The sequence below is a fragment of the Archocentrus centrarchus genome, chromosome 18, assembly GCF_007364275.1.
Source record: "Archocentrus centrarchus isolate MPI-CPG fArcCen1 chromosome 18, fArcCen1, whole genome shotgun sequence".
In the NCBI taxonomy this organism is placed as follows: domain Eukaryota; kingdom Metazoa; phylum Chordata; class Actinopteri; order Cichliformes; family Cichlidae; genus Archocentrus; species Archocentrus centrarchus.
In genome coordinates, this window is record NC_044363.1 from 3,837,292 (window position 1) to 3,862,953 (window position 25,662).

Below are 25,662 nucleotides of genomic sequence, written 5' to 3' on the forward strand. Positions count from 1 at the left end.
GTAGCAATCATGAGCTCAGGGTTACAAATTATGTGATTAGTCTCAGTGAGCTTTTTTATCATAGGCACTCTTATGGCTCCAGCTGTTGACCATAATGATGACTGAACTAAAGCTGTGCAGCTATCCATGCACCTGTCTCTCTCACCTTACACTATCTTTGCTCCTGCTTTTAAAATCAATCTTCCTAAAATAACTGGTGGTAGTAACACATTTCTCTCCTTTCTTTCTTCCAGACTGGCCAGATGAATCCTATGACACAGTTGTACTACAAGAAGGTGAGTCAAACACAATCTTGCTCTTGATCCTAAAACACAAGATGTGGTGATTTGTGAAATTATCCTCACTCTTAAAGCCTGTAATTCCTACTGTTCTTCATGAAGTTAGAACTTCTATATTGCACAACACAGAACGTCAGTGCCTCTTCACCAGCCTGCTGTATTTACAGTGTGGAGTAATGGGTTGATACCTGAGTGTATCACATTCCTCTTAACAGTTTCATATTTTCAGTAATATTCTCCTCAGCTAAACTTGCTTCCTGTTATAGCTCGGTGTGATGATGGGTGATGTAGACTGTTATCTGCCACTGCCTCTTGACAAACAACACCTCCTCCTATCTGTCAGACACTCAGACAGTCCAGAGTGAAACGTTTCACTGTCAGCTTCGGTTCAGAGACTTGTGGATGAATCCTTATATAGCTCAGTGATGACCTGGCTGTGGCGTCTGTCTTTCTGCTGTTTTTGAAGGGCCTAAAAGGTACTTGTAGCAGACGGAACGTGTCATTTAGATGATTTCAGTATGATGACAGGAAATTCACTGCACCTTAAAGACAGAGATAATGTCAATTTTTATTTTTTTTTATTTTTTTTTATTTATTTATTTTTTTTTAGCAAATTAGGCCCCAGTATCACAGCCATTTTTATAAAACACTGGGCCATTATCTGATGATAGTAGTTTCATTTTCCAGTCATCCTGAGAACTCGCTCTGATCACGTTAGGTGGCTAAGAGAAACAGAACATTTTCTGGTATTTCATTTCCTGGAACTGGACCGGGTTTGATTTGTTAACATCAAAGCGGCTTTAGAAGCAATTTGCACCACTTGGTGAGTTATTTCGAAGCTGAATTTCAGTTGTCAGAGAAGCGGAAAAACTGCATTTATGTAATAAACTGGCAAAATCTTACAAAAACTACTTTAAAGGTTTTGTGACTTTGCTTAAAAGAAGGCTTCAAAAGCTCCTTTTCCTGCAACCTATTACATCATTAATGGCTCAGTCCAGAGTACTGACATAATTAACACCCTCTCTAACCAGTTCATTAAATCATCATCATCACTCGTCAAATAACAATTTAATTTATGTTATGAATACAGCAAGCCAGCAAAAAAACCCAATATGTACCTCCATCTGTTCATGATAATAAGCAGATACACTTGTGATCAAAAGTTTACATCCACTCGTCATGGGCATGAATGTTGTGGTAATGATTTCTTTGAACTGCTTTTTTTCCAGCCAAGAATTGGGTGCACAGGTTTGAATTTATTTTAGATTTTCTTAATCCACACAGGGTCAAAAGTATATATACAGGCACAAATATGGACCTACACTCAGTTCAGTATTTTGGTGATTCTGAAGGTTCTGTAATGTCTTTTAACTTGACAAGGCTAAGACCTGTTAACTTCTCATTAGTGATCATGATTGATTACAACTGCTAGTTTCTCTTTGCCAGAGTAAAGAGGATTTGCTTGACAGTGCTCATTGGACTAACCAATACTGAGAACAATGGGAAGGTCCAAGGAACTCAGTGAAGCTCTTAGGAAAATTGTTGATTGACACAAGTTGGGAAAGTCTCTTGGACCCATTGCCAAACAACTGCATGTTCCAGGTTCATCAGTTCAAATAATTGTACATAAATACAAGTTATTCAGATGTGTAACCATTTCGCCAAGGTCCGGAAGAAGACCCAAACTGTCACTCAGAGTGGTGGTGCAGTGGTTAGCACTGCTGCCTCACAATTAGAATACCATCTGGAAGGCCTGGGTTTGATTCCATCTTGGCCCAGGCCTCTCCCTCTCTCTGTGTAGCATTTGCATGTTCTCCCCGTGCTTGTGTGGGTTTCCTCCCACAGTCCAAAGACATGCGCTTACTGGGGTTAGGTTAATTGGCTACACTAAATTGCCCATAGGTGTGAATGAGAGCATGAATGTGAGTGTGAAAGGTTGTTTGTCTCTCTCTGTGTTGGCCCTGCGACAGGCTGGCGACCTGTTCAGGGTGTACCCTGCCTCTCGCCCTATGACAGCTGGGATAGGCTCCAGCCCTCCCACGAACCTGAACAGGATGAGCAGGAGGATGGATGGATTTTCAGGAACAACCGAGGAACCACCAAGGCTGAAGGTTTCAAAGGCTGTGTTGCTGCTAGTAGTACTGGTACATTGCACAAAGTGGATGGACTAATAAAGGAGTCCATCCACTTCACCTCAAATCAGCTTCACCTCAAATCAACTGCTAGATTGTTGAAACAAGACAATGATCCCAAACACACATCAAAATTGATTTTAAAATGGATAAAGCAGGCTAACATTAAGCTTTTAGAATGGCTTTCCTAAAGCCCCAACCTCAACTGTGTTGGACTACACTTAAAAGCTGGGTCTGTGCCAGGAAACCAATCAACTTAAATCAATTCTGCCAAGAAGAGCAGTAAAATATCCAGCCAGAATTATGCCAGAAGTTTGTCAATGACTATCACAAGCATCTGGTTGAGGTGCAACTTGCTCAGGGGGCACTTAACCAAATATTAGTGGGAGTGTATGTATATATCTGAGCCTGTATGTATACCAAAATTCAAAATAAATTCAAACTTGTGCACCCAGTTCTTGATTTGAAAAGTCATTAAAGAAACAATCATTTAAAGAAATCATTAAAAGCTCAAAATGACCACAACATTCATGTAAACCCAACACATATATGTAAATCTTTTGTGAACATCTACTTTGCATCTGCATCAACAACATGATTGGCTCATGTTTCCTGGTTTTCTGCTGATTGAATGCTTTGGGCCATGGGCATCGAACATTGTTATTGTCTGTCAGTTTCTATTCAGGATACCTTGAGTGACCTGTCTCTCTCATGACTCTGCTAACACGCAGTGTTCCTTGTGTGGCTGTCGTCATCTGTGTTTGTGATTTAGGCGACATATTCGCCGTACCGCGATCGCATCCCACTTCAGATTGTCCGTGCAGAGGTGGAACTGTCTGCTGAGGAGCGGGCCTACCTCACAGCTGTAGAGAAAGGTAAACACATTCAGCTTCGCACAACCATCTGTTTATTTTAAGCCACGCATTTCTCTCCACACCTGCATTCTACTGATCCAGTCACCTGTTAAATGATGCCGAGTTTATACTCGCTGATAGCTGAGCAGCTGGTCAGTCAGACTGTGTCAGTACACAGGTCTCAACTCTGCAATATGTGCTTCAGCAAGCGTCCTTGAACAAAATGCTGCATCGATCGGACGCTGCTTCCTAGTGCAAAGTATACAGCCAGAGCAGCCCAAGAGTTTATCAAATCAAAGAAATGAGATCAGTCACCTGATCTCAACCCAACAGAGCATACTTTATTAGTCTGAAGTCAAAACTGAAAGCAGAGAGACTGAGAGCTGACGGCGGCTGCAGTAAAGGCCTAAGAGAGCAAGGGAGGAAACACAGCATTTGGTGATGCCCGTGAGTTCTAGACTTCAGGCTGTGCAGAGCAAAAAATGTGTCATTTTCCAAACACTCGTGGACCTAACCGTATGTTTTTTAAATGTGTCACTTTCCTGTAGCTCTGAGACACTGAGACAACAGTCCTGCTTGCAACTTATATCGCAGTTTAGCATCAAGTAAAACCAAGTTTATCAGCATTTTTCAAACACAAAAATAGAAAGTTACAGATGCAACAGCAACATTTAAAGAATCAGTGAACGGATGGATGGATGGATGTTCTGTTAACTGCAATTTCCCCATTTGTGGGACTAATAAAGGCATTCTTGATTCTTGATTCTTGATTCTTGATCAGTGGACCTGGTTAACAGTGCTTTCAGTGAAAAAGTGAACGTTTTGCTTAAAGACGTTTAGCCACCTGTATACTTCAATCATCAACCCTTGCACCGTCTCTCGTTCCTGTAGGTGACTATGCGGGAGTGAAACATGCCCTTCGAGAGGCAGAGGTCTACTACAACATGGACGTGAACTGTCTGGACCCACTGGGCCGCAGCGCTCTCCTCATTGCCATAGAGAACGAAAACCTGGAGATCATGGAGCTCCTGCTCGACCACGGCATCCACACGGGCGACGCCCTGCTGTACGCCATCAGGAAGGAGGTGGTGGGTGCCGTGGAACTGCTGCTGTCGCACAAAAGACCCAGCGGAGAGAAACAGGTGCGTGTGGGTGTTGCTACACCTAAAGTTTAGTTGTCATTTGCTTGAGGTGTACCAACCTAACATTTTCAGCGGCCCCATCTGGACTCTGAAAAATTTCTGGAGGTGCCACTGGTTCAGACAAGACAGAGAGAGAGAGAGCTCTCCATGGATATATATTGTGTTACATCCAGACGCATCCATGCATGCACGTGTTTGCATTTACTCATCCGTGAATGTGCGCCTGTGTGAGTATTTTTTTCCCCCCATTTAAATGCATATGTCTGAGTGTGTGTGTGTGATAATGAGCAGTACATTCATTCATTGTAATGTTCCATGCCACATTCTGCTGAGAGGAGGGAAATTAAACAGCTCGTTTCCATAGACAAACTGTGAAATAGGATTTGGAGACAGACAGTGTGTTTGTCTGCCTGCTGCATTTCTGTTTGTGTGTCAGAGAGAGAAAGAAGAGCAGAGAGAGGAAGAACATGTTACACAGTTTAGTTAAAGTGTAGGTGTTTAAGATGGGGGGGTTAAGATGGAGAGATTCAGAAAGACTGAGAGGGGTTCAGACTAATAGGGGAGTAAATATGAAAACAGAAGACCGCAGTGGGAAAGAGAGGGCATCAAATTGCAGAATCTAAAATATATATTAGCATGAGATAAGCAAAACAGAGACGTCTCCTTGAAAATTATTCCTGGACTGTCGGAGGCTGTGAGGTCCCACGTCACCATGGCAACCAACCCTTGGCCGAAGCAAAGGATTGTGGGAAGGTTTTGGTTGCCTCTCAGTTGGATGTGGATGGGAACAAATCTGTTCTTCCAGTGTTTCTGTTTGTCTTCTCTCATTTTCTGACTTTGTCTTTTCAAACTTTTCGGCTCTCTACACGCTTCAGTTACCTCATGTGTCACACATGCATAACACACAGTCATGTCAGCACAACACAGACTTCTGTAGGTTTAGAAAGGGCCTGCTAAATACAGTGTCTCTCAGATATGAAATGTAAATCTACAACTTATTTACAAATGTGTAGAAAATATGTGATAAATAAACCGGTGAGCATCTCTTCTCTCCACTTGGACAGTAAGGGATATGTGTTGATCTGTTTCTCTGCTTTTAATCTTTTGTAAAATATTAGCCTATGCATGAGATTCAGAAAGCAAGAGACATGCGGCACCATGCTATTGCTGCAGAGTTACAAAGACTGTATATAACAAATGGACATATCCACCATAATGTCTCCCATTGGTTTGTGGAAGTCTGAAGCTGCTAGTTGTGCATTTTGGTCATGGTAGCTTTGTTAAAGACATCAGAGGTGAGGAGTGGGTCTGACTATGCTCATACCATACCCATATTAAATTATGCTGCTACAAAATGAACAAAATCCTGTATTCAGTAAGACTCAAAGCTAACGATTAACTAAGGCCATGGACTATGGGAGTAGATGTGTCTTTTCTTTTTGCTGACCATGAGAAAGAATGCAAGTTAATGGCACCCCCACACTGATGTTGTTTTTCCTTTTTCCATCTTTTATATACAGTCTATTTTGATCATGCAGTACATGCTGCTCTGTTTTTCACTGAAAGATTTTTTTAGATACTGTAACCATAGCGCAGCTTTCACCTCAGTCGTTCAGCGTGACTGAAGTGGTATGTTCATGTTAGCAATAAAATGCATGTGTAGTTATCTGGAGATGGAGTTTTCAACTAACTAACAGAACAAATTTTAATTTTACTAGCTAGATGGTCCCAGAGGTAAACTGTAAATAAAAAATGTAGCTACTTAATCGTTTATTTTGGCAGTTGACCCTTCCCATCTTCATTTTTATCTTTTTTTTTTTTTTTTCTTTCAATCTAGAGGTGATCACATTTGGATAAAGCACAAAGTTTGTTTGTTCTGCTGCAAAGGTACTTAAATCTAAAGATGGACACACACACAGGAAGAGACTAGTGGCAGTGTGGCAAACAGAGAAACAGTGTGAAATAAAAGGAGGAATAAAAGACACACACAAATGTGTCTGTTCACTTTCGTTGGTTTCCTTTGGTTCCGCTGAGAGAAGCATAATTCCACTTGAAGGAGCCAAGTTTGCTCCAAGCATCCATAAACATGAAGTGACAACAGCAACAAAGAGAGAAACTGAGGGGAGAAATGCTTCACAAAGGCATTATGGAAAACCTGAAGTCTGCGCTGGCAAGTTATGAATGTAAAGATCTGATATATATATATATATATATATATATATATATATATATATATATATATATATATATATATATATATATATATATATATCAAATCTTTACATTCATAACTACAAACACACAGTATATCAGGGTTTCTTTAACTTGAACAAAGTGCCAACATTCAGAGTATTGAGTTTTACACACACACACGCATATCTGTGCTCAATACTTGTATTAAGAACTGGATATGTACTTTGTGAGTTTATCTATGTTTTCTAAACTGCTCTTTTCAACTGACAGGTAGAATCAGGGCCTTTTATGTCCTCCTGCCAGCTAAACTGTTGATCTTTCTGCCATCCCTCTCCATCTGACTCAGTCTGACTCCCCCTCTTTCTTTGATCACCTCTTTCTCCATCTCTGTGTCCGTCCTCCTCCCTCACTCCCCTTTTCACATCCCTCCTCACTCTTCATTACCAGCTCACTAGAAATAGAAGGACTGAGGCAGCAGCACAAAGAACAAAGAGGGAGGGAGGGAATGATTAAAAAATCGTGGAATGGAGGATGAAATCTGAAGATCTTTGCCCTGAGCTTGCTAAAGAGGGATGGAGAAAATGGAGCGAGGGACTGAAATCAAATAGAGAAGAAAATGTGAAGTGTAGGAAACCAGATGGGCATAGAGGGAAGGAATAATAAACAAAAGCCATTAGGAGAGAGAAGAAGTGAGAAATAGTTGCAGAGAGAGATGCAGATGAGGAAAGGTTTTGCGGGCTTTGTCTGTCCTTTGATGTGTGAAGGAAACAATTACAATTGCATGTGTGTGTCTGTGTGTATAACTGGAGTGAGTGCAAATTTTTGGTTGTTTTGATCTGTGTGTGTGTGTGTATTCATCTCAACTGGATGCGTGAGTGTCTGCATGGACGGATGTGAGGATGCAATGCAGTGGATTTTATTTTAAGTAAAACAAAATCAATAACACAAAAATCTCCTTAAAATTGAGTAAAAAAAATACGATTTCTTACACAAACTTTCTGTGATTTCACTCCTAATTTCTTTTTATAACTTCATAGGCTGAGCTGCAGTTTCAGTAAATCAGCAGTTCCTTTTTTTTTTTTTTTTTTCCCTTGTTCACATTACAGTGTAACAAGGTAAGTGTGGCCCACTGGGATGAACTACAGAAACCATCTGACTGCTCTTTGGGAAATGTCCAGTTTGATGGCTGCCTCTGTGCCACACTGTTCCCAGCATTTCATGCAGTGACTTTCAGGAGAGCTTGCAGCCATCAGCATATGAATGGGTAATTTGAGAGCCAAATCATAATGTGCTTCAGACAATAGCCCCAAATAAATGGGAGTCCAGAATAAAAAAGGATCCACATTTTGACACTATTTGGGTCAAAAACAACATTTTATGTAAATTTTACTATCAATCTATCCTCAATTTAAGGGGTCAACACGACTTGTACTCTGGATATGGTGCAGTTTTTGAAATTTTTTTTCACGTGCCTTGTGAAAGTGTGTATGTGTGATTATCATGACAATGTGTGTTCCTGGAGATGCTTAGAGGACCTGGAACTACTGCTAAAGGTGCTTTAGTACTCCAGGAGGTGTTGATGTTTGTCCGTGGACAGATTTTTATTTTCACAGCAACGTTACATTTTGAGTGTATATATGAGTGTAAAATGAAGGTTTTAAGTTTATAGATCCGCCTGGTCTCACCTGAGTAAGGTGGCAAATGGCAGGGGAGCAACGGGATAGAGCCCGATGGATATAGGATTCAGATACTGATATCTGATTTAAAATACCGATATACTGGCCTATCTTTTCTTTTCTTTCAGATGCATTAAACCAAACAGACTTTCCTAACATTTGTTACATTACTCGTTTACACACTTCCCGATTCTGTTTGGATCAGCTGGTTGTCGCGTTTGCGGCGTTCCAAACATGAGTTGCTAACAGGGAAGTTGCAGAGTGGCCTCTGGTGGACAAATTATGCAAACTCAATACTAATGATATGGTTGAAGGGTGTTTCTCCCATCTCTCCTGTACTTTTTCATTTTTCATTTATGAATGCTGTCATGTGTTTTTGTTTTGCTTCATTTTGTCTGTTCTGTTTTGGGATTTCTTTTGGTTGTGGGGTTTAATTGTTATTTCTAGTCCCTGGTGTTCTCTCTGTATTCTGTGTCAGGTCTGCGTCTCTGTTCCATCGTCTTACTTCCTGTTTTATTTTGATAGTCGTCCAGTTCTGGTCTCTTGTGTTTAGTTTTGCATCCCTTGGTCTCGTCAGTGTTATCAGCATCACCTGTGTTCCCACCTGTTTCCTCTTCCCTCATCAGTCCTCTTGTGTATTTAAGTCCAGTGTTTTCAGTGCCTGTTGTCGCGTCGTCGTCTACGTCTCCTGCTGTGTGTCCTGTTCTGCCTTGGTATATTATCTGGTATTTTCTCATACTGCGTTTTGCCACTAGCCCTGCCTAGTCCGGCTTTGTGTTCAGCACCTGGAAATAAAGTGCATTTTAATTCTAAAATGGCGTATCCTGCATTGGGGTCCTCCTTCCTGCCTGCCACACAGACGTTTCATGACAAATGCTGATTCTGATGGATTGACAAATGGCTATCGGCCAATAATACAGTTTCCTGGGATTAAAAAAGAATTCTGAATAGGACCACTTGTTCATTGCCATTTTTTATGTATTAGTCTCTCCCAATGTGATGTGTATGAAATTTGCTTACAGCAGTATCATTGCTGTTTTTTTTTTTTTACTGTGTAAGTCTGTCTGTGTGGGTGTGTGTTTGTGTGTCATCATGGCAAAACGTGGTCTGAGAGACACCTGCTGTAACAGGTGCCACGCTGTTGTGGCTGAAATTGTTTTCACCTTGTGAATCTGTGTGTGTGTGTGTGTGTGTGTGTGTGGTTATCATGGCAACATGCGGTCCGGAAACACTTAAAGCAGCCGTTACTACAGTACCACAAAGGTAGTTTTGAGTACTTTGGGATGTGTTTATATGTCTCTGTGAGTCTTGTAAAGGCTATAGTCACAATCCAGCAAGACACGGTGAAGAAGCTTTAAAGGTTTGCAGATGACATTTATATAAAGGCAGACTTCAAAGACAAATGTGGTCCCAGAATTGTTGGCATTGCAGCATGTGATCCCACTGCAACATGCTGTCTTCATCAGTCTGTGATGTGTTTTTTGTCACAGTCTTACGGTTTTGTGTTGATTCTGGAGTTTGTATTCTTGGTCTTTGATATTTGGCTGTCACACTTCTGCTTTGATCTCTAGTAGATCTTGTCATAGTATTTGAGTTCTGTGTTGTGTACAATTGTAGATTGATGTGTGGCTACAGTGTCAGTTTTGAATCCTTGGATTGCGTTAAGCCTCAGTTCCTATTTTGAATTTGCAATATTTTGTGTTTTGTAACTCCCTCAGTGTGTCCTTATCCCCCCTCAGGTACAACCTCAGTCCCTTTGTGTTTTCTTGTCCTGTACCTGTACTTGTTGTTAAGGGTTTGTATTCAGGTTGGTATTAGTCTGCTTTGGTTGTTTCTATGGTTTTACTTTGTATTCTGCCTCAGGTTTGTCTCTGATTTTCTGGTTGTTTTCACCTGTTGTTAAGTGTGTTCCCCTCCCTCCTGTTTTCCCTTCAGTTCCCAGTTGCTTGTGTATAAATAGTCCTGTCCTCCTGGAAGCCCTCAAGCTTTCATGAGATTGTCAGCAGTTTATCTCATCTGTGTCCCTCCTAAGTTTCTTTGTCCTCAGTTTCAAAAGTACCTTTACCTTTTGGATTACCTGGTATTTCTTGTTGTCCGTGGAACTTTTGAGCTTTGAAATAAAGCTTACCTTTTGCGTGTGAAACCACATTTTGGTCTGCATTTGGGTCCACATTCCAACCATAATATAACAGTTTTATTACCAAATATTGGACTACTCTCTTTACAGAGATGCCTTTGCTAAACCATATCAGCATATAATTAATTAATGCATAATTAAATGAACTTTTCTTGTGATTCTGAATGGTGCTATAATACTGGTCCATCTCAGATTGAGTTATGGGACACACGCAATGCAACATATAAATAGATTAGAGCAATTAAGCATTAATGATCGTGAAAGCACAAATAAATAAATGTCCTAAATAATTTTTTTAATGCCTTAAAAATCTAGTATCTCAGCACCTGTTGTAGTTACTGCAGCTTTATAAAACTCTGATAATTGTCTTCATGGTCTTGCAGTTCTGTGCACAAACTTTCTCAGTAATGAGTCCACAGTGACTTAAATCACGATAGGTGAGCGTAAATGAACATGCTCTAAATGTTTTCTGAAGAAACAAAAGTGCTTCTGTTGCTTAAACCTGAACATGCATTCACTGTCCACTTTATTCGGTAGAGCTAGTGCCAGGTTGGACCTCGTTTTGGCTTCAGAAGTGCTTTAGTTATTTGTGCTGGAAACATTCCTCAGAGACTTTGCTCCATATTGACATGATAGCATCACACAGTTGCTGCAGAATTGTTGGCTCTGTAAACCCTACAGACGGTTGTGTGGGAAAATCCCAGTAGATCAGTGCTTTCTGAAATCCTCAGACCAGCTCATCTGGGACCAACAATGATGCCACGTTCAAAATCACTTAAATGGCCTTTCTGCCCCATCCTGATGCTCAGTTAGAATTTCGGCAGGTCGTCTTGCCCTTGTCTACACCCCTAAATGCATTGAGTCGTTGCCATGTGATTGGTCGATAGCATCTGCTTGTTGATTAACAAACAGATGCCTGCTACAGTGGCAGCTGAGTGTAGGCAAGCTACGAAACCCAGACTTTGCACAGTGGTAGCAGATACAGAAAAACGGCCTCTGAACACAATCCAGACAGTAATCACAGTTGTCTCTGTGACATAATTTGGAGAAAAATCTAGATAGAGGATAACTAACTAAACCTTTTTCTCATATTACTTCATGTCATTTTAACTCTCCAGAATTTGGCGCAGCTTCAGAGCAAACAGGAGAAACCCATGATAATCACACCTCCTGCTTTCTCCATGTGCTGCTGCATTTTTTGGGAAAGTGACAACGTAGCTCTGGAGCCTAAATATGCCGTCACTGTAGGTTTTCCTTAATTCAAAGATTATAAATCCAGAGTTACTTAAGGCTGGATTTTCCTAAGTGGTACTTGTCTGCAGCAGCAGGCTTTCAATGCATGAAGGATTAATTGTACTCAAATTATGTTCACTGTCTATTAGTTTCCATTTTTCTATTTGCATGTGTTGTGTTTACCTGTTTGTGTATTCTCTGTCTGTCCCTTTATTCTGTATGTGGGGCCCAGCCTGTGGCAGCTGTTCTCACACTCCTTATCACAGCAGGAAAAAAGGGGGATTAGAGGAGGAGTAGAAAGTGAGAGATCAGATGAAGAAAATAAGGTTTCGGCAGCAGAGAGGATGGAGAGAGTGAAATAGAAGAGGCACAAAAGTAGAGATAGACAAAAAGAGGGTAAGCCGATGGAAAGGGTGGCTAGATGAAGGGAAGACAGCAAGGAAAGGAGGAGATGTGAAGGAGGGGAGAGAAAATGGAAGAATGTGGGAAAAGAGGCGAGGAGAAGATGAGGAAGCAGAGAGGATGGAGACAGAAAGATGAGAAGGATGAGGAGAAGCACTCTGCTTCATTCTCCCTCAGAGAGATAAAAGAGTCCACATGTTCACTCCTCTCCTCCCTCCTTCCTCGTCCCCTCCTCTTCTTCGCCTTCTTCAGATGTTTTGGAGTACATGTGGGTGTCAGTGTCTGTATGCACTTTTCTTTATGACATGCCAGCACACTGTCAGCTTTCTTCTTAACTTTTCAGCCCAAGAGTTCATTTTTATATAATATACCAATAAACTGATCAGTAGTTGATTAACAGACCTTTTATGAACATTTATTTTTGATTTTTTTTTTAATGGATTATCTGAGCACACTGTGTTACCTAATGCAAGATTATCAAGTTAAAAGGCCTATAAATCATTTTGGCAAAGCTGAAATCTCTTGACATTTGTCTTGTAGAGCGTCTGGAGCTCGAGCCTGTGGGGGTGTGAGTGTAGTCTAAAAAATGCTCCTTGAAAGCACTTTATCGTGAGACTTATCAGAATATTCTTTCTTCTGAGAAATTAACACTGTTCCATGCCGGAAATTCCCAAAAGAGTAAAGACTCCACACAGCGGTGTGCATTACTCCCTTTACAAACCAGCACTGTCCTGTTGGTGTTCTTGGATAAATACCTGGGACTCCCCATCAGCTTTTAGAACTGAAGGAGTCTTTTGAAAGCAAAGAAGTTCAAGAAGTTTGAGCTGAGTTGCCTTCAACTCTAGTACTTAAAGACGACCAGGACTTGGATGACTGAGAACCTACAGCACACGGATGCCCGAGAGGCTTCTGCTTCTCAAACCAGACTCTCTGATGTGCTCGTTCTCTTGCTCAGTGTGCACCAGGGTCTACTCCGGTTAGATTTGGTTTGTGTTGCGCTGTGAAGGGAGTAGTAAACACTCTTGTGTGAAATCTTTGGTTTTGTGGTTGTTTCTGGCAATGGCTTTCATTTCTAGAACACCTCAAGAATAATTTGAAGTGATTGTTAAGAAGAGAATTTTAGACAATCTGCCAAGTTTATAATGATAATTAAAAAAAAAAAAGAAAAGAAGTTTATCTTAATAAAACCGTCCTAAACAAGTGACCCCAAACTTTTGGGGCAGCCGTGCTCTTCTGAACAGCCACGATGCATCTTATGAGATGAGACTGGTGCAGAAAATTATTAATACAACGTGCAGTAGTAAGTATAAGATGCAATCGCATGGGGAGTTATAATTGCTGGTGAATGTTGCCCGTTCGGGTACCCACTTATAAAGCATTTGCAACCTTTCTACCTTGTATTGAAGTTTGAAGCTGTAGATTTTGAAATGGATGGCATTACACTCCCAGCTGTTTAGGGTGCTTTGAGGACCCTGGCATTTTGTTTGAAGAAGATATGATCTCCGCCTCCAAAACAATCTTCCAGGCCTCTTTACATATGTCTGGCAGTCTTGTTGTTGTCTTTGTGAGGTTGCCAGGCAGAGACTCCAGAAAGTTCCTGCTCTGGGCCAAGAAACAGTCTGGCACACAGCCCCCTGATATAACTGACTGTAAAGCTACAAGTGGTCCTGTTTACATTTTGTACAGATTAAATAAAGCAGATGTAACATGCCTGGCTTTTGGAACTGTAGGTGGATTTTGCTTGCTTAACCAAAGCTAGGCTAAGCTGGTGATCTGTTGGATATAATGTCATATTTAGCATACAGACCCAAGATGAGGCATTGGTCTAGAAATCAGTGTGCAGTTGGTTCAGGTCTGCTGTTGCTGTGCATCTGCATTTTTGTTTTTTCTCTCTGTCTCTTTTATCTTCCTGTAATGACAGACCTCCTGGTATTCACTTGGCAAATAAACAATCTTCCACTCCCCTCGTCTCTCAAAAGTACAGCAGGTGTTCAGGGTTGCATCAGTGAGGGATATAATGAGTTTTGGAGAGGATGTGGCTTTAAATAAATGTACCTCTGCAGAGTTGTCAAGCAGAAAACTTGTTTTTATCAAATGCATTACACTAATTTAATTTGTTTTAATCTGATTTGAGAGAGTTTAATTGGATTCATCATTACCTTAATTTTTCTTTCACTTTCAGTTTTCCCCCTTATGTAACAGTGCCACATGTAGAGCTGAATCATGGCTTTTTAATTGGACAATAAAAGTGTTTTTGAATCTGTTTTTTTTTTTCCTGTTTAATTGCCAGCTGACAGGTAGGCAGGCTTTTTACCCAAATATAAAACCAACATGGAATTATTAAAGTGTAGATAACAGCCAGTTTACGAGTTTTGTACCTTGTTTTCCTTCAGGTTCCCTCTCTGATGATGGACAGCCAGTTTTCAGAGTTCACCCCAGATATAACTCCCATCATGCTCGCTGCTCACACCAACAACTATGAGATCATCAAGCTACTTGTCCAGCGGAAGGTAATAGCTATTTTTACACATACATTGTCAACACAAAGAATAGTAGATGGTTTTTATTTGTTTGTTTGTTTGTTTTTTTGGAGCAGCCAAATCTTTATTAGTTGCATGTTAGCAATGATTTGTTGTTCTGTGTTGTTGCTCCGTGTAGGTCACCATCCCCAGACCACATCAGATACGATGTGACTGTGTTGAGTGTGTATCCAGTTCAGAGGTAAGTGATTATTTCTCTGCACTGCATGGTTTGCAAAATCAGCCTTTGAATATGCTTCAGCACTGATGCTAAATTAGACATTTCCTGTGACATTATTCAACATTTTATTCACTTTCTTCAACTCACTTTAATATTTCCTCTTCATTTGTGAAATGTAATTTTCTTCTCTGTGCTAAAGATGAAGGAGCATTTTGCACAGATGTAGTGAGGCGCTGAACCTTACATTTAAAGATTTGAGCATGTTTATTAAGGGCAGGTTTCGAGTGAATATTTTTGAGTATGAAAGTTTGTAAAACTGGAACTTTAAACCCAAATCTTTTCTGCTCCTTCTCAAGGTAGAGCCGTCACTAGCAATACATCCCAATACTTGTTTTTTTACACTTAAAAAAAACCACAGCAGCCATACACAGAGTCTGGTCAGGGCTAAGCAAGTTATAAATACACAAAAGTAGTAGTACAGTTTTATTCAAATTTACTGTACATGCACTGCAACCATCTTGGATTATTAAGTCGGGGCAGGTGGGGCTGCCCTTACTTTCAGGCCCGGTTTATAAGAGAGAGTGCTTTCAGATGAAATGGCGTGAAAACGATACTTTTTGAAAATAGGCTCCAGGGTGGAGGGTTTTCGAAACGCTCCGGTCTCCGTTTTCATGTAAACAGACAAAAATGCTACTTTTTGAAAACAGGGGCTCTCGCACATGCTCACTATAGTTGTGGCTCCTATATTCACACCGCCAACTTGTGGCCTGGCAATAGGAACTGCAGCGTTTTCAGCGTCTTGCATTTCCATGTAAACAGAGATCGTTTCTGAAACGTTTCCATCTGAACGCACTACTGTTTGAAAACGGCAGAACGACACAGTTTCCACTGAAAATGCTCTCGTGTAAACGGGGCCTCAGAGTAGGGAGGAGAAACAGGTGAAATGAAAAGGAAGACTGATGGACTCAACTTTAGCAGACCGTTCATGAGTTCATAAAGCGGCTGCTGCAGCGTTATGCTTCCACTATTAACTCTTACTTGGTGTGTATGCACTACAAACATCTAGTCTGCAGTTGTAAAAATCATCCAGTCTTATATTTTAAATCTTTTGCACCTACTCTTTATGGATCATCTTTTTTTGTATTTGGTTGTTTATAATTTCCTGTACTATTACATTAAAGTGGGCAACAGCTGTTGGTTATTTTGCAGTTTCATCCCTGATATAATGTACTATAGTCTGTACATGTTAACCTTTATCCTCTACACACATATGTTGGATTAAGAAGTTCTAAAACACTGTGCAAGATACAAAATCTAAAGACTAAACAGAAAAGCTAAAGTTTGCCCTACACCGTACTTGCTCTGCAGGTGTAGCCATGTAAAGCATACACATTATACATCATTTCTGGGAATAGTCCACTTGTGTTACATGTGCAAGATAGGCAGTGTGTTACTTTTGGTTGTGCCAGGATAAAAATTTCTGGATTGAAGGTAGCTCATACTTCTGTCGAGAATGCGGTCTCATGATTAGTCTAAATCAGGGCTCTTAAACTCCAGGCCTCGAGAGCCCCTGTCCTGCAGGTTTTAGATGTCAAATTTTTGAATTACCTCCTCAGTATGCAGTCAAGTTCTCCTGCTAATGACTTCCATATTTGATTCAGGTGTGTTGAAGCAGAGACACATCTAAAACCTGCAGGACAGGGGCTCTCGAGGCCTGGAGTTGAAGAACCCTGGTCTAAATCTTAAAGGGTAAAACCTTGCCTATTTCTCTGTAGGTCGACAGCCTTCGACATTCACGGTCTCGACTCAACATCTACAAGGCTCTGGCCTCACCGTCTCTCATTGCATTGTCCAGTGAAGATCCCATCCTCACTGCCTTCAGGCTGGGCTGGGAACTCAAAGAACTGAGCAAGGTATGGATGCTGATGTTTTTTTTAATCTGTTTGCTGACCAAAAAAAAAAAGGAAACACACCAAAACTTGTTTTCTTGATACATAGCCCATTAATTCTTCAAACACCCAATGTACAGACCTACTGGAGGAAGGCAACATCCTAAAACTTAATGGGATGTTCAATTAACTGTGGAAGGAACAGCATCCAGTATCATTTCATGTTACTCATTTGCCTCAAGGACTTCTTTTACATATGCTGTCAGGAGTGTCCCTCTGTTTCACAATTTCACAGTTTCTGCTATTTATTGCACCAAAAGTAACCACAAAAAGCCTCTCACCTCTTAGCTTACTATAATCTCTGGAGTCTTACCATGGGTAACAAGAACGGACATGCTTCTCTTCCAATGCTGAGTCTCCACATTACAGGCTTCAGAAGCATTTTTTGTCAAATAATGCCTTTATTTTAGGTGTCCACAAGGAGCATGTGATGCTGTTCTACTGCTCTCGTACTAGTGCCATTCCTGCAGCAGTTGGAAATGCCAAACCGAGAAAGTCAAAGATCCATCATAAATGTTTCCCATTACTCTTAGAGCATCTGTTATCTCCATTACTTCAGGTAGAGAATGAGTTTCGTCAGGAGTATGAGGAACTATCTCAGCAGTGCAAGCGTTTCGCCAAGGATCTTCTGGATCAGGCCAGGAGTTCTAGAGAGCTTGAGACCATCCTGAACCACAGAGACAATGACCAGAGTGAGGAACTGGACCCCAGGCAGTGCCACGATCTGGCCAAGCTCAAACTCGCCATCAAGTACCACCAGAAAGAGGTAAGGACTCTGATTCTCTGAACTGGATACACTGGAGTATTCATCTAAAAGTTTACTTTTTTTGTTGTTGTTGTTGAAAAGCTGGCATCATCTTGATGATGCTTGTTAACTTGACTAAATAGATGTTGGGTTTGTCTCGTACCACTGAGAACTGTGAGAAAATTATAGTCAGTCTGTGTGATTAGGCAAGACGCTTTTATATGTGCCCCATCACTGTGAAGGGAGCATGTGGCTTGCATATTTACTTACTTACCCACAGTGAGCAGATCTTCTGTTGGTTGATAAGCACTTTGGTCCTAAGGTTAAACATTACAACCCAACAGTAAAGTTTATCTTCACCTCATTTTCTTGAGCTCAAAATGAAGTCACACTCACTATGTGTGTGTGTGTGTGTCGGGATCCAATCTTTTTTTTTTTTTTAAAGTTTATCTCATCTGGCCACACATTCATCTTGATGCGTGAGAGTTCCTCCTTTTGAAAGTGTTGGTTCTCTCTGAGACTAAAAGGGTGATTACAAGCAGTGCACCCTCTCCTCTGCTCTCTGTTTCACTTTGTGTATGTTATGAGCACAAGTGTGTATCTCCTGCTCTGCTCTGTGTGCGTCTGTTTGACAGTGAGAAGGCAGAGCAGAGGAGTGAGGGATTAAGTGGAGAAAACTTGAATCCATCTTAGATGTCAGAAAGCATGCCGAAAGATCTGTCTCTATTAAAAGCAAAGAAAAGAAGCTGACAGGAGAAACTGCCTGTATATACTGTACTGTAGTATATCAAACCATTAAGTATTTTACAAACCTAGCATGGTTTAATGGTTGTACATAGATTCTTTTTGTGGTTGCTGGCTAGGGAGGTGTGTCCAATCTGCTTATTTTGGTCTGAAGTGCTGGTGGTCTAGTGTCACATTCAGTAATTCTCAATGATTAGTGGTTCATTCTGTACCAGCAGCCATTTGAGGATAAGAACGCTAAGATTTTCAGCTCTGGTAATGTCTTAAAAAAAAACAAAAAAAAACAGAGCCGTATGCAATCTTGTAATATTTCCTTATCCTTGTATATATTAATCATTCAGCTTGTGGGGCTTTGTCAGAGGAGAGTCTGAATACTAGACAAATGTACACAGTAGAAGTCAAATCTAGTGAGGGAAGGAGGGTGAGGCCTGGTGAGCGGGTGAGGTGGAGGGTTAAAAAAAAAAGGGGAGGATGAAAGGGACAGGGAGGGAAAGTGGGATAATGAGCTGGAACAAGAGTGAGCAGATACAAAGCCAGCAAACGAATGAGAGATTTAATGGCACAGAAAGAGAGAAGAAATGGAGAGCTAGAGGGATCAAACGAGTGCATGAGCGAGAAAGAGATGGAGATTTGATGGGATAGAGTTAAAGAACAAAACAGAGTTTTGGAAAACCCCAAGGCAGTCTCTGTCTCTTCCCGTCCATCCAAATGTCTGTTTCCTACACTTTCTAGTTTTCGGAGACAGAGGGAGACTGTCAGACAGATGAAAAGAGAAGTGAAAGGACAGAACAAGGGGGGAGGAGAGGAGGGGTGGCGGGGATGATACGTAGATGGACTGAGGGAGACATAAGAGCAGGAAAATGAAGTGCTTTCTCTCTCTTGAGTGCAAGAGGTGACAAAGGTAAAGATCTGAAGAGAGAAGATGGACACACTGAGTGCCAGACAGACTGGTTGGCATCCCTCCCCCCCCCAGGGAGGAGAGATCAAACCAGTTAGGGTGAGAAGATTTAAGGAGTGTGCAGCAAGTCAGATTTTTTTTTTTTAATGGTATGATTTTTTTTTTCTTCATAAGCCATATTTATTACATTTTATATTTTTTTAGTGGAAAAAACAAACCAAAAACTAAAAGGCACAAAAGCAAGATCATATCTTAACATTATTTTCAAAATACATATAATCTAAATGTTAAAGGTTACAGTCATTCCTGCAAGCAGAGCTGAATACTCGTATACCCTTTGAGATCAGTTTTGATACATCTTCTGCTTTTCATGCTAAAGAATATACCGGCTACTAAGTGAGCAGTTAGTTGACATGCTAACTTATGAGTGTTAAAAAATTTAATATCCATAATATGACATGCTAGCAAGCTAAGATGGTGCTAGCCTACTGTCCATATGTTGATACAGCATGCTGAATAACACACTAACCATTAGCCTACAGTACTTATGTCTTTTAAACTTTGTGATTGTATACTAATGTTCCGTTCTATACATACCTAAGATTAGCATGCTAGCTTTGTATAGGTCATTATGCTAACTATGCTCAGCTAAAGAACTCTGTAAGAGACAAAAAAATCCATAAAAACTCTCTGAAACAGGCAAACTTATGATTTAAATCAGTAAAGACAAGACAGACATTGAGGAAGTATTTGAGCACTATGTGCCTATTTATAGAACACTTTTGGTTCTTAGTGGCATTCAAAACCTATCAGCCACCCCAAAAAAGATGGGGGTTCAATCTCCAGACAGACAATAAAGTTGGTGCACCCACTTTTGGGTGACATGCCTAAGGCTTTTCAGAGGATGGAGTAGTAGTCAGAGGTATAAATAAACATGGAGAGCAGGTAAAGTGAATGACTTTTTCACCCTTGAAGGTGTGTTGATGCTGGAAAAGATTAACTGGAATGGAGGATATTTAAAAGAGAAGACGGGTGGGGCCTTTAAGTGCTTTTCCAGGGCAAAGGATTTAAGAGGATGGAGAGACGAGCAGACTGAGAAGGCAGGAGCTATTTTGCCCCGGCAGGAGTGGTGACGTAGAGATTTAGGAGGGCACTTTATGTCTCTGGTATGGCGGGCAGAAGTGAAGGAAGGACAGAAAGGGAAGGAGTTCAGGTGGAGTTATGGAGTAATGGAGGTTGTCTTTCCTTAGTAGTTGTAGTGAAAAACACTAATGTGAATGGAACATGGGAAAGAGATAAAAACTGCTTACTTGCCCTTGTGTATTAGTGACAGAAGAGATGATATAATGCATAATGCAAGCCTGCTATGAAATTATCATATAAACTGATAGTCATAAAAAAAGCTTTGGAGAATCCATTGTGCAGCTAAAACATCAACTTCATATTGACCATGACTTTGTATTACTGGTCACAGCTGGTGAAAACAATTTTCCAAATGGCTTAAGTACATTTTAATTCATCTCTGTTGGCCTTTTATGCACATATATGCAATACTTATTAGGTTTTTAGAGACCACTATACAGTCATGTGAAAATATTTTTCACGGGACTCTCTACAGTCCTATGAAAACCTAAGTACGCCCTTACTGCTTCCACAGGAAGTAAGCGGCTAAGTAGCAGCCAGGTGATGAAATGCACTTGATTAATTGATCATCAGCAAGTGTGAGCACCTCTATAATAACAGAGGTTCTGGCAGTTTGCTGGTCTGGAGCATTCAGGTTGATGTTAACACAATGCCAGAATCTTTTCAGGGGTGGATGACCCAGCAAATTCACCCCAATATCAGACCATGCAACGCCCAGAGAAACTGTTAGCCTGATAAATATTAAAGCTTGAATTAGGAACAGACTCAACAAGTGTGGCTTGTTTGGAATCGTTGCCAAGAGAAAACATCTTCCCTCTAAAAAGAACATGGCAGCATGGCTTAGGTTTGCAAACCTGCATCTGAGCAAACCACAGGACCTCTGAAACTATGTCCTTTGTACAGATGAGACCAAAGTGATGTTTGGCCATAAAACACAGCAGCACATTTGCTGAAAACCAACCACGCCATATCAAATCAAACCCCTCATGCCGATTGTCAAACACAGCATGGAGTGCTTAGAGTCTGCAGAGTTCTGTGACAGTTTTCTTTTTCATATGACTGTATAAATCAATCCTGAATGTATCTTAATTTTTTTAACATCTTTTCAAATGCAGACAATAAATGCTGTGATCATAATGGAAATTTCTAAGGGGCTTTTCTGTTTGTCTGACAGGGGACATAAATGCATTTGATGGCTGTTGGGAGGAACTGTGTGTGTGTCTCTGTTTGTTCCTTTGGATTTGATTATTTGGTTGAACTACATTTATAAGTTGCAGACATAGTGGAACCCTAAGACTAAATATTCGTCAGACAAATCATCCAACCATCTTATTCATTTGCATCAAGTTTTATAATATTGTATTATTTCCACTTGTATCTGAAAAGTATGCTGCATGCTTTTAATATTTTATTGTAATCATAATCTGTCTAATAATCATAGTTGCCCATTAGAGTAACTGTTTTAACGATGATTGTTGTCAAATTCAAGAGTTTAAATCATTCAAATAGTTATTTAACCTGAACAAAATGGTAGAAAATGTCCATCAAAACCAGTGCTGTTATAGTTAACTGAAACTTAACTTAAAGGTAGGTGTAAAGTAGACTCAGAAATAAACTGTCTACAGTGTATTTAGAAAGCTAACTGCAGTAAAACAGTAAAATGTCTTCCTCAGTTTGGTCAAATTTTGCCAACACAACAATCATGAGGTGTTAGTGTGTCTACATGACTGTTAGCAAAGTGTTTCGTGTATGTCACAGACTGTTTTCTGTATGCTACATTTTGAAGCCTCATTTTGGCTTCAGACTTTTTTTTTTTAATGTTTTATTTTTGTGGAGCCAGAAGTGATGAGGCCTCACAGTCAATCAAAGGAGTCATGCCTCTAACTTCAAACCCTTTGAAGGTGACTCAATCACAGTTTTCATGAAGGGAGAAACAATCCATGGACACCAAAACCTGGTGAATGTTTTATCCCAGAGTGGAAAGATGGGGCATTTTAAAATGGGACTAGTTTGTGGAGCCAGCATCAAGTGGCCATTAGAGGAACTGTAGGTTTATCAGGTTATCACTGCAGGTTACCACTTTATTGTAATACCGGTTCTGAACTTCTTAAATATCTTTAAACAATAAAAACTAAAACTTGTAAGCCCAGTCAGCAAACTACCTGAAATTAAACAGAAGAGAAAACAGAAACCTAAAATAGGGCTGCAACTATTGAATACTATAGAGTATTCCATTGATTAATCGAGTAATCGGATAAGAAATACTTTTCTTATTAATGAGCAATAACAAATATTCAAAAGATAAGAAACACAGGTTCTTTAAAAATGAAAACATTTCCTTTCACTCCACCTGAGCTCACCGTATCGGTAACGGCTCCGCCTCTTTGCACTTGCCACATGTTTGCAGACAGACTCCACATTAAACTGACAGCTTCGTCAGGGGTGCTGCATGCGCTTAATGTTGTAATACTTTGTATCCACATGCGTCCTACTAAATATGTTTCTATTGCAAGTCTAGTTTGAGTCGCTAATCGGGTTTAAAGCATAAACAAAATGTTGATGGAGCCCCTCTGCACCAAACGATCGCTAGTGCTAATGGTCGCGTCCGCTAACAAACTGTGGCGATAGCGATCTGTTTCTCAGCCCAGCGAGCACAACACACACACACACGGGTGTAGTGAGCATTGGAGGTGTGGAAAAACGTGTCGACGATGAAACACCTGGTGTTGAAGGGTCGTTTATCTAAATGACGGAAATCCATCGCGGCGATGGAGAACTTTAATGCCTCTAATGTGGGTGAAACGCTCCCGCCAACATGGTGACACCTGAGCGCTGCAGAGTTTAAACGAAGCAAAATTTGTATCAAGGATTTTTTTTATCATCGAATTATTCGAGTTCCTTGAGGAATTGTTGCAGTCCTAAAATGGAAAATGGAAAACTATAACTGACCACAAATTCCCGAGCTCAAGGTTAGCATGTTTAAATTGCTCAAGTTTTCCAAAATATGGGTCCAGCACCCATTTAATTTACAATGAAAGAGATGAGAAACAATGCAGCAAGCCAATCCTTGTATCATGTTAGGCTAAAAGCAGCAACTGTTTTACTTTTTATATGATAAATTCTTTTTATATGATAAATCTCTTGAAAGGCTGTCAGTCCAATCAAGAAACATCCCAAATGACTGATTTTGGTTTCGGTGAGATTGTGGAAGCCTTTTGTGTATTTAATGAAAAAATGGAATCCAGGTGGAGAAAATCTCCAGTAAGGAGGTAACTCAGCTGCCATTTACTGCAGGTTTTGATACAAATGAGCATACTGGGGATACTAAGCTAAAACACATCGTGGACACCAGCGTCATGGACAGTTTGCACAATTAAAACATGTTTAGTGTTCGTCACCATTTTCCGCCTGTGACAGCAATACAGTAATTAAAAAATCTGCCATGCTTCCATGCAGTGCAGCTCATATTAAATCAGAGGAAATGGACTAAAGGTCTGCTTTCCTGCTGTTTGCTGGTGTTGGAGTGGGCTGCCACCTACTACACCTTGCTGGGAGGTATAATTGGCTGCAGCGCTGGCAGAGTAGTCCTTTGAGCAAGACTCTTACAGAAAGCAGAAAGTCTTATTTTTCAAAACATCCCGTGGCATTCTGGAGACTGCGGGAGCGACTCTCTGCTCTTAAAATAAGACGTCTTCAGATGTAGACTGAGGAGAGGGAGGGAGGAAGGGAAGAGTGCAAGTGAGAAGATGTAAGGAGTATGAAAGCAACTGAGAGGGAAGGGGGAAGAGAGAGACTTGTCAGTGGTTAATAAGACATTCTGAAATGGATGAGAAGCGAGACGAGATGGAGAGGACAGGGAGGGTATGCTGAGAAAAGAAAGATGAAGTGATGAAGTGGAGCTGCTGCAGAAAATATGTCTTCAAATAGCTGCCACTGAGGCAGACAGTTCATGGGTGGGTCAGAAATTATGGCAGTTAAGATGCTGCATGTTGTTTAAGTGAAAAATAATATATAATCTCATTTCATATTTTTGTTATGACAGGAAATGCACTTTTACCATCTCTGTCTCTAAGGCATTATTTATGTCTTAGAAGACTTAGCTGTACACAAACATAGCATAAACATAAAGCCATGTAGTACCGACTGAGTTATTTAAATCAAGCAACTTTTCATACCAAAAATAATATTTCTTCGACATTGTGTGTATTCCTGGTGAAGTAAAGTTCATTATTATTCATTTTTCCTGTAAAGTTACATTTTTGTTAATACTGACAAACATGGAGGAGGAGGTAGTCAAATAAGTCAAATGTTGGACTTTCATCCAGGGGTCTGGGGTTTAAATCCATTAACTATACTGTTAGCTGTTGCACAGTTATCTAGAGTTAGCAGGCCTGTTAAGTTTAATAAGTTCAATAGCAATTGTTGATGCTGTAGTTATCATTGACAATGGGATTCTCACCTTACCCCTGTACCTGTAGAATCCCCTTACCCGAAGCCTAGTGGTGCGGCAGTGACTGTTTCTCGGGTGATGGAGCTGTTCAAACTCCTGGAAATTCATTTCTTTAGTATCTCTAACAATAAGGCATTATGAAGGTCTTACAATAAGCAGATACACCGTGCAGTATCATACTGAGTAGATTATTCAAATTAAGCAATATCTGGTGAAAATAAGCAATTAATGTATTGCTGACTGCTATTCCCTAAACATTACATGTTTCATGTTTAAATCCCTGTATCTGACAGCTGGTGGTATGGCAGCAGTGTCCACACGGGGATCTCTGTTTCTCCAGCGGTGGAGAATGACAACCTGCTATCTCTACTCTTGGTGTACAAAGTGGTGTACAGGAAGAAAATCCAGGAACGCTGCCCCTGTTTGATCCTTTCTCCCCGGAGTCTGCTCTAAGTCGAATGCTCGACTGACGATGCATCTTGTGCTCCTCTAGTTAAAGAGAGAACAACAGGATAGAGAGACTTCCAGCTCTGGAGGGAGTTGGAGTTGGAAATGGTTAGAATCAGAGACTGAGCATTAAGTTGTGCCAGGTAGAATTACAGCAGATTCGGTTTCCCTTCCTGTGGCTGCTGCAGCATTTGGTATTAGTTTAAAAAAAAACACAAATAAAATCACAAGTGAACACTCTTAAATATAGGAAAATGCTTCACCAGTGCTCAAATAGCCTTTACATTAGAATAAAATGGCAATGACCTGAAACATTTCTTAGCTAATGCATTGAAAACATGTCTGGTTGACGGACTTGTGTACTGAGCTGTTAAAGCTTTTAGCAGAAGTCACAGCAAGCTGAACACAAGTGGTCATCTGAAGTCCTTGGAGGCACACGATAGAAACTGGTGTGAATGGCAATGTTTTTAGCAGTCTGTGTGCATTGAAAGCGAGTGTTAGCAGGGTCCGGCTTTACTAGAAATCCTGCCCTGTCTAAT

The 25,662-nt window shown here is 40.5% G+C and overlaps 1 protein-coding gene across 1 annotated transcript in view; it reads left to right on the plus strand.

Annotated features, from left to right (window-relative positions):
- Positions 1-242: 242 nt before the first annotated feature.
- Positions 243-25,662, plus strand: part of LOC115797624 (short transient receptor potential channel 5-like) — an 88,539-nt gene continuing 63,119 nt past the window's right edge. The window contains exons 1-7 of the mRNA XM_030754221.1: positions 243-275; positions 3,183-3,285; positions 4,156-4,406; positions 14,441-14,557; positions 14,706-14,768; positions 16,523-16,660; positions 17,256-17,462. Of these exons, the coding sequence (XP_030610081.1) occupies positions 243-275; positions 3,183-3,285; positions 4,156-4,406; positions 14,441-14,557; positions 14,706-14,768; positions 16,523-16,660; positions 17,256-17,462 (912 nt within the window). The remainder of the gene's footprint in view (positions 276-3,182; positions 3,286-4,155; positions 4,407-14,440; positions 14,558-14,705; positions 14,769-16,522; positions 16,661-17,255; positions 17,463-25,662) is intronic.